Below are 16,015 nucleotides of genomic sequence, written 5' to 3'. Positions count from 1 at the left end.
TGGGAAAACAAATACCAATTTTCATACATATAGCTTCAAATCTGCCTTAATAGCGACATATTTTCAAAAACAAATCGTCCCCTATTTCATCCCTCAGGGGTGGGATTTCGAAAAATACGTTCTTCCGCGCCACTTTCAGTATAAGATCAATACCCCCTCCAAATTTGAAGTTCCTATCTTTATCAGTTTGGCCTGGGCGATGATGAGTTAACATTAAGCACTTTTCCTGTTTTACGTATCGTTTCGTCTTATTATTTCTTTTTAGGGCTATATTCTTTCTTGTTTCCGTACAGATGCTATTAAATCTGGTGCTTGTAAAGATGTAAATGTTGTAATTCAAGTGCACAAAGAGCTTAAACATTCAGATATCCTATGGATATGGAAAAAAATGCAGAATCAAACTAAGCGTACGAGTGTTGACTGAATATTGGAAGTAATCTTCCTAGTGATCCTGTAGAGAGAAAACGTGCAATTGCAGTTTGAAACGGCAGGAGAAGCCAGTTGTAAAGGTGAATGAGTGGAAAACAGTGCGGTATATTTCAGCAGATGACATGTAGGAAAATGGAAAACAACACCTGACTACATTCGAGGTGGAGAGGAGCATTCTGCATGCATTTCCACTATCGCATGCGAGCGAAAGTAGCAACGCGATCAGTCGTGGGCACTTTCCCATTTGACGTAATGGATGCTCTCGCGGTTCCATAATTCAACTTCAGATCGCCGCGTAAGATATCACCAGCACCATTACTCCTGCGAATGGAAAATATCACCGGAACGGGAGTGCACTCTGCTGCAGAGAGAGAGTTCCAGCGCCACGCATACGGGGAAATACTCCACGCGTCTGAGAACCAGAGCCCATATCGTACCGACAGAATGTAATAAAATTTCATAAGAGGTCATGTTGCATTTGTGAACGACAAATCTCCAACCATATTCGATTCAGACGGCTAGAGATGGAACTCCAATGTTAAGTTATTGTTCGACAACTGAATACAGTATTTTCTAGTAGTAAGGACGCTTCCTTGCAATGATTCAATTGTAGTGCATGAAGCACTTGTGATATACCCAACTTTTTACACGGCTGGAAGTAAGTCTCAGTTATTGTAGCCTCTTAAAATATTGCGCCAATTCATCTACTATCTCCGCATATGCCAGGGCATCGAAAAGGTTTTATTTGCGGTTTTGCAGTTTTTTCCACGAAAGCACTGTTCTTATTTAACGGCCAGTTCATACACACTTCATTACAGGAGGAAAAAGTGGCTGGGTTGGAAGAAGGTGCGAAAATGGACAGTGACGCTGTTGAAAGAAACAGCTATGTATTTGTCTGAAATGACTTAGAAGTATCAGGGAAAGGTATAGCGAGAATGCCTTCACGGAGGTTTGAACCTCATTTCTAGCGACAATGGATCCAGTTGCAAACAGTGTCCTCCCTTCACAGTTACTACGAAATACCAAACAACTAACAGAAAGCGACAGTTCGAACTAGTAATTACTAGGGCCGGCCGCTGTGGCCGAGCGGTTCTAGGCGCTTCAGTCTGGAACCGCGCGACCTCGTCGGTCGCAGGTTCGAATACGTCCTCGGGCATGGATGTGTAGGATGTCTCTAGGTTAGTTAGGTTTAAGTAGTTCTAAGTTCTAGGGGACTGATGACCTCAGATGTTAAGTCCCATAATGCTCAGAGCCATTTCAACAATTTTTATAAAGTTCCTGGGTCCGAAAGATCCCAGTTATGAATCCAGGTACTAAACTGGTAAGATTAGGGACGTAAAACCCTGTTTCACATGTAACCAGATCACCATCGTATCTTCGATACCGCGTTTCTGTCTCATCTTTTTGTTTTTAATAGGTAGTCAGTCTTGTCGAACTTTTATTACTATCTTGTGATAAATTTTGACCCAAGAAAAATAGCTCTTCCATTGAGCCCCTCGTAATCTGAGAGAAACATCAGCTATAACGGATAGACGGTAACAGAAGGTTGGAGTTTGACGTGAGGTCAATATTGACATTACTAGCCAGATTTCCGCTGGAGTGCCATTTCACAAGAATCGAAGAGCGCTCCGTCTATTACAGTTATATTCTTATATTCAGCGTTGTTTCGGAGTGTTATAAACTGACGTTTGTTTGAAGAGAAATGTCGCAGGGCAAACAACGAACTCGTTTTGAATTTAAAGTATCGGACGTGTTTTATCTCTATGACCCTATTTGCGAGGAATGATTTCGCCTCCAGACTGAAACGTGCTGGACCCGTCGCTTCGACGAAGCGTGAGAAATAAACTGTTCTGCCAGTGCAACAGCTCTCGGGACCAGTTATCAGATTGTGGGCGCACGTAAACACAGCTGTTAGCACTCGCAGTTACTGCCACTTTCAGCAATCGTCACAGACACAACCAACCAACCCATAATTCTCGGGAAATTCTATTCCTGCCTAACGCCCATGTTTTGAGGATTACCACAAAACTTACCTGCCGTTGACGATCTGCAGCTCACGTCAATTTGTCTGTTAAGCCCTCGTGTCAGTCACGCCACACTTCCTTTTTTTATAGGCAACCACGATTTTCTCGAAATAGGAGGCAACGGATAAGAATCTGTTTCAAACTGAAATTGCGGCTCACGAAAGAACGCTGACAGAAGACAAAAACATTGATATTATTTTCTAAACGGGGATAAGTGAAATAAACACAGAAGCCCCACAGATGAAATCAAGAATATGGAAGACTGCAAGAACGGAGATGAAGCTTTACACAACACTCGTCAGATGGTGGAAATGCAGCACGGAGGCTATCCATTAAAAGCAATAAGGAATTTTCTGAATGTCTGAGGCCTGACATGATTTTTAGAATAAAAACGTCACAAGTGTTCTAAATCCCAATTCGTCTTGTAATTTTGAAACGTCCCCTTTGAACAATTATACATGACTGTGCTTAAACTGACACACAATATTTTGTTAGCGCAACGCAATCTGACTTTCAAAATTCCCTACAAAAGAATGGCCCTGACTAACATTAAACTATACCTTTCACAAATCACTTACCTCACAAAAATCTTCGCTGCTCAAGCTACTGCAATACAGCGAGCGCCACTAGTGCCAGCTAAAAAAAAGATTCAAACTATGGAAGGCACTAACTACTGATAGGGATAGTTAGCAAATGAAAGATATTAATAGAGAACAAACAATAATGTATTTACCTTGATATCATCATATATAAATATAGCAGTTCATGACAAATTTCAAAACTCCGCCATCTCTCTCCCCACATCCACCACTGCTGGCGGCTCACCTCCAACTGCGCAACGCTACGCGCTGTTCACATCCAGCTGCCGCTGCCCAACACTACAATGGCGAGTATTACAACAATGCAAAGCAGCCACAGACTGCACACAGCACAGCCAGTGATTTTCATACAGAGGTGGCGTTACCAATAAAAAAACCGAAACAGCCTACTTACATAGCCCCCATGCTCCCCACAAAAAATTTTACAAATTGGAGTGGGCAGTGGCCAATACAGATTTGAAAAAAAAATTTCGTAATTACAATAACAAAGAAATCAAATGCACACACTTATTGATACAATGTTGGTCAAAAGCTAAAAATTTCTCACAGTCCATAAAGAAAGTCCAGATTGTTCATCACAGTACAAATGCTTTCCTAACAAACATATCTCAAATATAATTATTCCGACAGATTATTGTCCTTTGCATTTCGATTCGGTTACATGAGAGAAATATTGTTGTACTTGTATTTGCCCACCCGGCTAGCCGCGCAGTCTAACGCGCTGCTTCCCGAGCGGGAATATGTGCCGGTCCCCGGCATGAATCCGCCCGGCGGATTAGTGTCGACGTCCAGTGTGCCGGCCAGTCTGTGAGGATGATGATGATGATAGGTTTGTGGAGCACTCAACTGCGCGGACATCAGCGCCCGCACGATGTTCCAATTTTTTTCAATCCAATCTAGTCACCATCCTGAATCATGATGATGATGAAATGATGAGGGCAACTCGAACACCCAGTCCCCAGGGCAGCCAGTCTGTAGATGGTTTTTAAGGCGGTTTTTCATCTATCTCAACGAATGCAGACTTGTTCCCCTTATTCCAGCTAAGTTACAGTATGTCGGTAACTGCTGCGCAAACACTGTCTCTCGACGTATGCAGGCACCATAATTACTCTACCACATAAACACTCGTCTGGTGTGAGGCGTTCTCGGGGGGGGGGGGGGGGGGGGGGAAGGATACACTTCCGGCCGAACCCCACAATAACCCTGGGTTCGGTGTGGGGCTGCGGTGGGGTGGGTGGACTGTGCTGTGTGCTGTGGCCTGTTGTGGGGTTGTTTGAGCCACTGAGTGCTACGGCAGGACGAAGCCTCTCCGTCGTTTCTAGATCCCCAGTTTAATACACAATACACAAAGCAGTACTTTCCTTAGAAAAAGAAACGTGCATTCGTGAATGTCCGACTAGCTCGCACTGCACTGAGACAGTCGTCTTTTAAAGTAGTGAGCTACTACATTTGTCAGTCGTCTAACCATGTCACGTACGGAAAATCAAATGGTTCGGGGCACTATGGACTTAACATCTGACGTCATCAGTCCCTTAGAACTTAGAACTACTTAAACCTAACTAACCTAAGGACATCACACACATCCATGCCCGAGGCAGGATTCGAACCTGCGACAGTAGCGGTCGCGCGGTTCCAAACTGAAGCGCCTAGAACCGCTCGGCCATACCAGCTGGCGGTGTATGAAGTACACTATCAAATACTGTACGGTAATTTTCAACACCGTCTGCAAGCTACAGTACATCATTACTCTTCCACTTCAAAGAAGTCAGTTAGCTTTCTTTAACGGATCATACTACGTAGTTCCTTTAGTACCTATTGTTTTATGCTCATCAATTGCAACAACTCAGTCGGTTCGGCCATTTTGTCGCTCCATCCCCTTAAACACATTACCTATATTATGCAATATCTCACGTGTACTGGGAATATCATCTAAACTTCCTTCTTCAGCTTCGATATCATTCTCGACTGCTTCATTACTCTCATTTCGAACAACAACAATAATGTCATTGTCTTCTATACCTCCGAAATCGGTTCTTCGTTGTCATCAGCTATCCAACGGTTGAAGTCTTCAAGGCCAATATTGCACTGCGGAACATCACATGCAGAATGATTGTCACTGCTGTTGAAATCTGTGTTGCTACAGCTCTCATCTGTTGCATTTTCTTCAATGGAACACTTGGGTCAGCAATTCCTAATAGTGGTTGAGGCGATGATTTGCCACGCCTGGTCTACTGGATATGGAACACTCTTCAGATTTACAGATTTCAAGAACATTTCCATTTCCTCTCGGAATTTACTACTTGAGTGAGCAGTTTATGGGGATACTGAATTTTAAAAGCTGGTGATGCTCTGATCAAGAAGCTGAATTAATGCTACCCCATGTTTGGACAGAAACAAAGTTTTTATTTTTCCATCTACTGACTGCAATACATCAGCAGATGGATCAGCTGGGCAGCGTGATCTACGATTAGCAGAGCTTTTCACCGCAACCTAAGTGACTGTAGGTGCTTTCTCACTGACGAAACAAAGTCTTCTTGAAACCAGTTGGTGAAAATGTCACAGGTCACCCAAGAATCCTTTCAATGCTTGTAATGAGGTGTAACGATGACATTTTACATACTTGAAGCATCTGAGGCTTTTAGTTTTACCTATCCAGATAGGTTTCAGCTTACGGCTGCCGATTTACTTGAGGCGGAGAGGAGGGTTATTCTGTCATTTCCAAACCCGTCTTATTCACAGATTTTTTATATTAGGTATTTTTTGAGATGATGACTAAAGCAATATGACAACCAAGTTTTATATTGTCTAGTTGGCTATTTCGTAACTTGTTCTATCCACTCTCGCTTTCAGTGGCAAAACTCTCGTACACAATAAGTGGCTGACGATGAATCATCGCTAACTCTGTACACAGGATTTAAAATGTGTCTTACATCGTTATGAACTGTTCTAGCCATTCGGAGTCTCCAAAATGTCGATGCTTAACAAGATTTCACCAATGACTGTATTACACTTTTCCCTCTCAATGCACATTATCTATGTCGGTATAATAAAACAGTACAATAAGTATTAACCAGCATGGATAAGACATTCAAATACATCATCTTGAACAAATTTCTGTTTCTTTTTCCCTTAAGATAACATTAAAATCACAACGTCATTATACACTCCTGGAAATTGAAATAAGAACACCGTGAATTCATTGTCCCAGGAAGGGGAAACTTTATTGACACATTCCTGGGGTCAGATACATCACATGATCACACTGACAGAACCACAGGCACATAGACACAGGCAACAGAGCATGCACAATGTCGGCACTAGTACAGTGTATATCCACCTTTCGCAGCAATGCAGGCTGCTATTCTCCCATGGAGACGATCGTAGAGATGCTGGATGTAGTCCTGTGGAACGGCTTGCCATGCCATTTCCACCTGGCGCCTCAGTTGGACCAGCGTTCGTGCTGGACGTGCAGACCGCGTGAGACGACGCTTCATCCAGTCCCAAACATGCTCAATGAGGGACAGATCCGGAGATCTTACTGGCCAGGGTAGTTGACTTACACCTTCTAGAGCACGTTGGGTGGCACGGGATACATGTGGACGTGCATTGTCCTGTTGGAACAGAAAGTTCCCTTGCCGGTCTAGGAATGGTAGAACGATGGGTTCGATGACGGTTTGGATGTACCATGCACTATTCAGTGTCCCCTCGACGATCACCAGTGGTGTACGGCCAGTGTAGGAGATCGTTCCCCACACCATGATGCCGGGTGTTGGCCCTGTGTGCCTCGGTCGCATGGAGTCCTGATTGTGGCGCTCACCTGCACGGTGCCAAACACGCATACGACCATCATTGGCACCAAGGCAGAAGCGACTCTCATCGCTGAAGACGACACGTCTCCATTCGTCCCTCCATTCACGCCTGTCGCGACACCACTGGAGGCGGGCTGCACGATGTTGGGGCGTGAGCGGAAGACGGCCTAACGGTGTGCGGGACCGTAGCCCAGCTTCATGGAGACGGTTGCGAATGGTCCTCGCCGATACCCCAGGAGCAACAGTGTCCCTAATTTGCTGGGAAGTGGCGGTGCGGTCCCCTACGGCACTGCGTAGGATCCTACGGTCTTGGCGTGCATCCGTGCGTCGCTGCGGTCCGGTCCCAGGTCGACGGGCGCGTGCACCTTCCGCCGACCACTGACGACAACATCGATGTACTGTGGAGACCTCACGCCCCACGTGTTGAGCAATTCGGCGGTACGTCCACCCGGCCTCCCGCATGCCCACTATACGCCCTCGCTCAAAGTCCGTCAACTGCACATACGGTTCACGTCCACGCTGTCGCGGCATGCTACCAGTGTTAAAGACTGCGATGGAGCTCCGTATGCCAAGGCAAACTGGCTGACACTGACGGCGGCGGTGCACAAATGCTGCGCAGCTAGCGCCATTCGACGGCCAACACCGCGGTTCCTGGTGTGTCCGCTGTGCCGTGCGTGTGATCATTGCTTGTACAGCCCTCTCGCAGTGTCCGGAGCAAGTATGGTGGGTCTGACACACCGGTGTCAATGTGTTCTTTTTTCTATTCCCAGGAGTGTATTTTATCTTCATTAATAATATTACGAAAGTTCAGATAACCTTACTTCATCGCACTGACGCCGTAATCTGAACACTGGTTTACAAATACTCTTGTGTAAAACAACTGACATTTTGTAAACTGGCATGTCATTGGGCTAGTAAAATCAATTTAATCCTGCCATGTAAAACCGACAGCTAAAATTGGTTTCCGATATACGATGAACGTCTCTCAAAAATTACAGCGCAAGTAAACGTGGTGACATGTACAGCATCAACGTAGGTGACGTCCGAAGTTTACCACGCGTCCACAATAATACTGCATGATGAATGCTATGTTGTGGTACATTTACCAACAAAAGTAAAATTAGAGAAATTCATACAAATCCTTTCTTTTTTGTTTGCATACTCGTTTGTGAATTACAATCGCATTTACTATGGTCAACTGTGGAACGATGGACGGAGCTTCCTATTTATAACATCTAACCTACGATAGCTGTAAAGGGTGATCGAAAACTTCCCGTTCTAGGGCGTTCCTGCAGCGTATATGAACGTAGTGCGACTCCGATGCATATATAGAAGCATCAATATGTAAGCAAGGGATTAATAAGGCATTCCTGTCTTTCCGAAGTGCATGCGGTCAGTGTGGATGCGTTAACTATGACGACCTTACTACCGAAAGCGTCCAAACGGGACCAACGTGCTATTATTATTTACTTTGCTGCCAAAGTACAAACTCCGGTGGACATCCACCGGAGAATGAGGTTATGGAATGACGCGCCAAGTTCACGGTAACGCACGTTACCTTTCCGCAAATGTCGTAACGCAGAAGTTACGCCAACTTAAGTGGGACACACTCGAACACCCGCCCTAAAATCACGATCACTCCCCATGCGATTATCACGCCTTCAGTTCCTTAAAAACGGCTTTGAACGGACTTTTTGACGCTGCAGGACACTGTTTTCAAAGGAGTATTTTCAGCCTCGTGCAAGGGTGAGAAGATTGGGTCAACGCTCACGGCGATATTACTTGATTGCTGTACCGATTCTTGACTTCTGTTTTCGAACGACAACTTTTTGACCGCCCTTTGTAGTTAGCAGTCGGTTGGTACTCAGAGATGCTTCGTGTTTCGGCGCCTCACTTTATCTGGTAACACATCATTTCACTTTGTAACTACGTTGCTTCTATCTTAGTTTTTAGATGACTACGTTTTGTCACACAGTGTACACTACTGTATACAGTTAAGAGCATTTGCTCTGAAGATGGTCTTGTAGACTGAAAGCGGTTATCCGAATTCGTTGTGATCCAGACTTGTTAAAACAGTAGTTTATGATCGCTGTGGTTCCTCAACGACATCAAAAACTATCATCTAACATAATTACTATGGCACAAATACCCAGAGTAATGTATGGCCGACAGAATTTTACATAGATAACACGATATCACCACAGGGTAAACGATGACCATTGTTAAGACTGAACCGCTGTGCAATATCCTTCCTTCCAGGAGTGCTAGTTCTGCAAGTTTCGCAGGAGAGCTTCTGTGAAGTTTGGAAGGTAGGAGAAAAGGTATTGCCGGAAGTACAGCATTGAGGACGGGTCGTGAGTCGCGCTTTGGTAGTTCAGTTGGTTCGCCGGCACGGTAGCTCAGCGTGTTCGGTCGGAGGGTTAGCTGCCCTCTGTAATAAAAAAAAATAAAATAAAAAAGACTTTGTTAATGAATCAACGGTGAACTTCAACAAGCGTCATAGGACGTCCACCCCGAAACAATACAACGATAAAAACGAACAAACTGAGATCAACAAAAAGGAAAAATTTTAAAAAATTTGGTAGAGCACTTGCTCGCGGAAGGAAAATGTCCCGAGTTCGAGTCTCGGTCCGGCACAGATTTTAACCTGCCACGAAGTTTTATATCAGTGCACACTACGCTGTAGAATGAAAATTTCATTCTGGAACTCTACGGATATCAATCACTGAGGTACATATGAAAAAAATACAGTCGAGTTGGAACTGTTCGTTCCACACATTGTCGGTTACTGAAATGACATGCATGCTAGTGTCAACTGTTATGGGTAAATATCGAAATAAAAATACTTTTCATTACAAATTAACAATATAAAATTAAGCATACGCTCATAAAAATATTCCGCACAGATCTCCGACCAGCGCGTTCAAGAACCAGGGCTTGTTCAAAACTACAAACACATTATTCTCTTCATGGTAACTCCTGTATAGTAATGGCCTCTCCGCTTTAGTGACAAATGCAGTACAAATGCAGTGTAGACAGCTCAATACTAATGAGGTATATACAGTAGTAACTCTCCCAAGCAGCTGTGCCAGTCTCTTTAAAATTCACATACATTCGGTTAAAGTTCAAAAAAGTGTCCGTCTCGCAAAAGAAATAGAAGACTGTAACAAATATATACATCAAATACTTGAGCTGTTATTCAAAAACAGGTATAGAATTAAAGTCTTAAGAGGTGTAAGCTTAAGAAACTAGCACAGTGGTTGCCTTTGGCTTGTCACTGATTACTTTGAGCCGTTGTATGTACCTTGGGATGCTCCTTAACTGGTACCAGCACGCGGACGGTCACTTTGATTGGCTTCTCTTTGATGATGTCAGCGAATCGGCGTTCCTCGTTGTTGTTTCGGTTGTTTGTGGTAGCGCTGCCATTGGCTGACAGAGGTCGTGCTCCGCTGGTCACCCGTTCTAGTTCTGAAACAAATAAGAGGCACCTCTTTAGACATTCTGCAGCTCAGAGGAAAGTACATAGAGATACTGAAGAGGGCAGGGAACAAAATCAAAGAGTTATCAGTCTTGGGATGGTGCAACAAAACAGAAAATCATTTTAATACCATTTTATGAATAAATAATTCCTTAAATCACTTTTTTTGTTTTACGGAGACTTGTTTCGACTGAAATAGACCACCATTAGACCTAAAATACTATAGAAGTTGGCAGCAAACAAAGATGATTTAGATTCTTCTGAAATTATTAAAACATGATTACGGTTATCTCCTGGTGGCAAAATGCCACCTCTCTGTATTGTAATAAGATTTCTAGCAATTTGTGCATAGGTAGATACAAATAGCCCGACAACAAGCGCGCATCGAAGAGTATCAGTAAAACCATCAACGAATGAATTTAGGGCGAAAGTTTTCCATCCTCTGACATAAAGTCTATGTTTGTGGGTTAGAAAAGAAATATGTTATTGATGTAGATAATATCTTCGTCTAACATTTTCGAACTGTATAGACTGCATCGTGATTTGAAGCTGTGCACGGAGATGTGAGTAAAGCTGGAAGTCAAAGAGAGCCAATCTTGTGAACATCCAACGATTCGTCTTTCAGATTATCACTTTTTCCATCGATAACACACCTCTGAATTTTCCTTACCGTAGAAAGTTCGTTAAGATTACACAACGCTCAGGATATACCGCTTAGACTTGTCAAGGTAGTTCATGTCTAAATGCTTCTTTCAGTGCAATATTTGTGCGATGGAAACTTGAAAATTGCCTAGCCTGACACGGCAGCATAGCCTTGCTCAGTCCCAGCAGCGCTTGGGTATATACCCTACATTTTTTGCTCCAGCAATAAACCAGTCAAAGACATAATACTATGCACCTCTCACTGTAAGCAGAGAACAAGGCGGTCCTCGGTTGGAACTTGATCGCCCAACACCTGATAACTTCATACCAGTGTCTATGAGTTTATTTTGTACACCACAGCACTCGATTTTTCTATCAATAAACCATCAGTATTACGGCCAATGCTGACCTTCCTATTAATTTGAATAATTTATGAAGATTATTGAAACCAACCACCGGATTTATATTTATGGTAAGTAAACCCATCATACAAGTTCATGAAAAACTGAGACTGCGAGCCTGGGTATACTAATTACTTAGTTTCAACTTCTGTCAGATCATCAAGAACATAGTTAAGTATGTTGAATGTGTTTGTTCTCTTGAACCGAAACGGGAACACACGTCAGGTTTGATAGCACACGCTACTTCCAGTCGAGAATGTGAGCAGTGTTAATAGTCTACAGTACAGTATGAATCTTTCGCTTTCCAGTGGAGAGTGTGTGCTGATGTGGAACTTCATAGAAGGTTCTAACTGTGAGCCCACTGGGACTCGAACTCGAAACCCTTATCGACTGAGATATCCAGGCATGCCTGAGAATCCACCACCCTCAGAGCTGCTGCGATCTAAGTGTCAGTCGCTGTGTTAGGTGAAGGTTTTAGGTCGCCATCTTCAGGATCTGGCCGAACCGTCATTCTTTGAGTATAGGCGAGCAGTGACTCAGTTGGCCTATTCAACGTCCGAAGGCGTTAGCAAAACATCATTGACACAACAAACATTTATTGGTCGAAAATACAAAGTTGCCATCATTCACAGCTTGCAGCACCAGTGGCGGGCTCAAGTGGGGCTCGACACACCACGCCGCATCGGTCGCGTTTACTCGACCCTTTCTAGGGAAACGAATGTCACAGTTTTCGAAGTAATTTAGATACCTTTTAGCGCGCTATAAGCTCAGGTCCACTGGTAGAGTAGAGGCTAGCGTCGCGGCCTGTCATTATTATTATTTTTTTTTTTTTGCGTCCCCTACTCGAAACCCGATTATTGCTCTTATTTTATTTTATTTTATTGCTTCTTTTTAATTTATCTATCCGTGCCCACAGAAGATTACTACACGAACGTTTTTTATTAAGTTAGGGGATACAAGGGCGTTATATTCATTGTTAAATTACAACTGGATTGCACAATAAGCGCCATACTTTTATTACGTATGTATGGAAATTTCAGGGGTTAGAATCTCTTTAAATTCTCATATTCTTATGTTTCATTGTTATCTCAATTCTTGATTCTCATATTTAATTCTTATGTTTATTCTTCAGGAAGATTTGATGCATTGCCTTGGATGTCAGCGATCGCAGAAATATTGGAAACACAGATATTCTGAACACGACGAGTATCGTGCGAGGGCAGGTTTGTTCAAAAAAATGTTCAAATGTGTGTGAAACCTTATGGGACTTAACTGCGAAGGTCACCAGTCCCTAAGCTTACACACTACTTAACCTAAATTATCCTAAGGACAAATACACTCACACACCCATGCCCGAGGGAGGACTCGAACCTCCGCCGGGACCAACCGCACAGTACATGACTGCAGCGCCTTGGATCGCTCGGCTAATCCCGCGCGGCTGGCAGGTTTGAAACAGTGACTTTTCTTCGGCAAAGAAGCGTCATTAACATTGCTGAAGATTTCACATGCTGGTAATAATTTCGCGGCACACAATGCATAATGGAACACTTTTCCAAAAACTGGTGGTTGCAGCTGATCTACAGGAATCTCACCGAAAACAATTCCGGATAACTTTTCCATTTATTTATTTTGTTAATTTATTTACTAGTCATACAATTAGTAGACAAATAATGACAATGTTATTTCAATATGCACTTGAAAACATTTGTGTGGTAATCTTCTACAAGCTTGGATAGAAAAATGGAAAGCAAAAATAAAAATAAAAGTAACCATCGCGTTTCGAACACGAGGCGCAGAAGTGTGAAACTGCAACATTAACCACTGTGCCACCGCTTCGCTTGAACTATTGCCCTTAGAAAGACACGTAAAGGTACCTAGAAAACTCTGGCCGTCGTTTCCTCAGAAACGGACTAAAATCTATTGATAAACCGAGACACATATTAGCTAATTCTCATCTCTCTTACACTGAGCGAAGTTTCTGGGAAATCGAGTTATGGCATTTGTCGCGTTCTTGTCATCGTCTAGCGACGTCACGGGTCACTGGCTGCAGCTCGACCCGAACTGTCTGCGTTGCGTCAGACACTACAGGTAAGGGGGTGGGTAACCAGGACGTTCTCGTTGACATCAAGAACAACGCCCAAGTAAATACCCATTGGCTAGGCACAGAGTCTGCGAAGTCAGGCTGCGACACACTGGCCTCCGACAGATATAAGGGATGCAGCATCAAAGTATTATCTCTAGAAGAGGGGGGGGGGGGGGAGGGGGGGAGGGGCAGTGGTCACTGAACGCCCATCCGATCTCGATTGTCGATTGCTCCCTGGAACCGTTGGTTGGACCACCAGGAGACCTATTGGCCATTGTCGCTCACAGTTCCCCATCAATCTTGACTTCAAAGACAGCACTGCTGCTACCTGTAGCAATGTCAACCTGGTAGGACTTGCTGTTCCATTAGAGACTGAAGAGGATCTTGAAGAGCACAGGACAGACCAATATAGGTCCAGCTTCCAGGATTGACAGCTGCGAACAGCGTACCAGCAGATCGAGCCACTGGATAGCTGTAATATTTGTGTATGAACTGTCCCACGCGCATTGCTAAGGCGAGTCGCCGATGACATCCCTTGGCTTGCTTTCCGTGACCAATCAGCTTTCTGGAGGATTCAGCTGTAGCTGAAAGGTGCCTCAACTTTCCCTTTCAGAAACAGTGGTGGACGTGTTCTGTAGCACAAGTTCTCTGCTGACTGTTCTTACGTCCAACTTACGCCTTGTTACTCCACTCTGCATAGTCAACACAATGACGGCATCCCTCTCCGCCTATGAAGTCATTCTGCTGTCACTCAGTTCTCACGGTGTGTAGCAATTAACTCTGTGTTGCGGCCGTATTACATCCAACATCAGCGATCCTTCCTTGTTGGTTTTCCGCCTCGCTGTTGCGTACCGACCCGCTTTGGTCGCGTCTTCCGTTACTAGGGGAAGACTTCTTCAAATTTACTCAGTTGCCAATCCCATCATTTTGGGGCGATTCCGAGCTACGCTTTTGCTACTACCTATCTCCTACCTTCTAAACCCGCAGTTCTCCTGGATGTGCAGTGGGATTAGCACACGTTTTTCAAGGCTGCGTACGGATAGCTTGACACATTTTATTTTCTGTCCATTACGCTGGAGACGAAGAAAAGATTCTAAGACACAGCAAAGGAATGCAGCTAAACCCAATCATCGTTCGAAGGCTGTTGCTGTCAGAAAATAAGGTTTTAGCGACGGTTGCGTGTCATCGTTTCCTTCAGCTGTCCATGCAGCAGACCGAGTACTGTAACAACAAAACTCATCAAAAATGAACGCAAAATGCATATATCGAAAAAAGCAGGTGAAAATTCGCTTGACATATTCGTGAGACACTCCACTCCTTCCAATCTGATTATGTAAGCGTAGGCCAATAGTTTAAATTCAAAGAAATATTATCGACGGTAACTGAAATAACAAATAAATTAATAAGAGATGGTATTGATCCCCAAAGGTACACAAGACGGATCAGAACACTATTGCAGAAACAACGAAAAAAATATGATAAATTTAAAAGAACGCAAAAAACATGACATTTGTGAAGTTTTACAGAAGAAGCTCAAAATTTAGAGCGAACCTAAACGCGAAATGGTTTTAAAAGCTTCCTCAACATAACTCTGTCTCGAAATCTGGCGGAAAACCCGAACAGATTCTGGTTGTATATAAAGTACAGCAGTGGCAAGACGCTTTCAGTACATTCACTGCACGATAACAATGGTTATGTTATTGATGACAATGAAACTAAAGCAGAGTTACTGAACACTGTTTTCCGAAATTCCTTTTCAGAAATGGACGGAGTAAATATACCAGAGGCCACGCGGAGTGGTTGCACAGTTTAAGGCGCCATGTCACGGTCTGCGCGGCCGCTCCCGCTGGAGGTTCGAGTCCTCCCTCGGGCATGGGTGTTTGCATGTAGTTCTTAGCATAAGTTTTTTAAGTAGTGTTTAAGTATAGGGCCCGAGGACCTCAGCAGTTTGGTCCCTTAGGAATTCACACAAATACATCAGAACTGGAATCAAGAACAGCTGCCAACACGAGTTACTTAGAAGTAGACATCGTCGGTGTAGCGAAGCAGCTTAAAACACTTAAGAAAGGCAACTTCCGGTCAAGATTGTATAATAGTCAGGTTTCTTTCAGAGTATGCTGATACAATAGCTCCATACTTAGCAATCATATGCAACCATTCCCTCGTAGAAAGAGCCATACCCAAAGTCTAGAAAGCTGCAGAAGTTTCACCAATACTCAAGAAAGAAAATGGGAGCAATCCGCTGAATTAGGGATCCATATCACTAACGTCGATTTGCGGTAGAAGAAAACAATTTGCCGGCCGAAGTGGCCGTGCGGTTAAAGGCGCTGCAGTCTGGAACCGCAAGACCGCTACGGTCGCAGGTTCGAATCCTGCCTCGGGCATGGCTGTTTGTGATGTCCTTAGGTTAGTTAGGTTTAACTAGTTCTAAGTTCTAGGGGACTAATGACCTCAGCAGTTGAGTCCCATAGTGCTCAGAGCCATTTGAACCATTTTTGAAAACAATTTATTGACAAATTGCCAACACGGATTCTGGAAATATTGTTATGG

The 16,015-nt window shown here is 43.8% G+C and overlaps 1 protein-coding gene across 1 annotated transcript in view; it reads right to left on the bottom strand.

Annotated features, from left to right (window-relative positions):
• Window positions 1-13,972, bottom strand: part of LOC124620058 (KH domain-containing, RNA-binding, signal transduction-associated protein 2-like) — a 328,914-nt gene extending 314,942 nt beyond the window's left edge. The window contains exons 1-2 of the mRNA XM_047146726.1: window positions 13,870-13,972; window positions 10,166-10,329 (exon numbers count right to left, since the gene is read on the bottom strand). Of these exons, the coding sequence (XP_047002682.1) occupies window positions 10,166-10,329; window positions 13,870-13,972 (267 nt within the window). The remainder of the gene's footprint in view (window positions 1-10,165; window positions 10,330-13,869) is intronic.
• Between the last annotated feature and the right edge of the window lie 2,043 nt (window positions 13,973-16,015).

This window comes from Schistocerca americana, chromosome 6, assembly GCF_021461395.2.
Source record: "Schistocerca americana isolate TAMUIC-IGC-003095 chromosome 6, iqSchAmer2.1, whole genome shotgun sequence".
Classification (NCBI taxonomy): Eukaryota; Metazoa; Arthropoda; class Insecta; order Orthoptera; family Acrididae; genus Schistocerca; species Schistocerca americana.
This window is presented reverse-complemented; position numbering and strand designations above follow the sequence as displayed.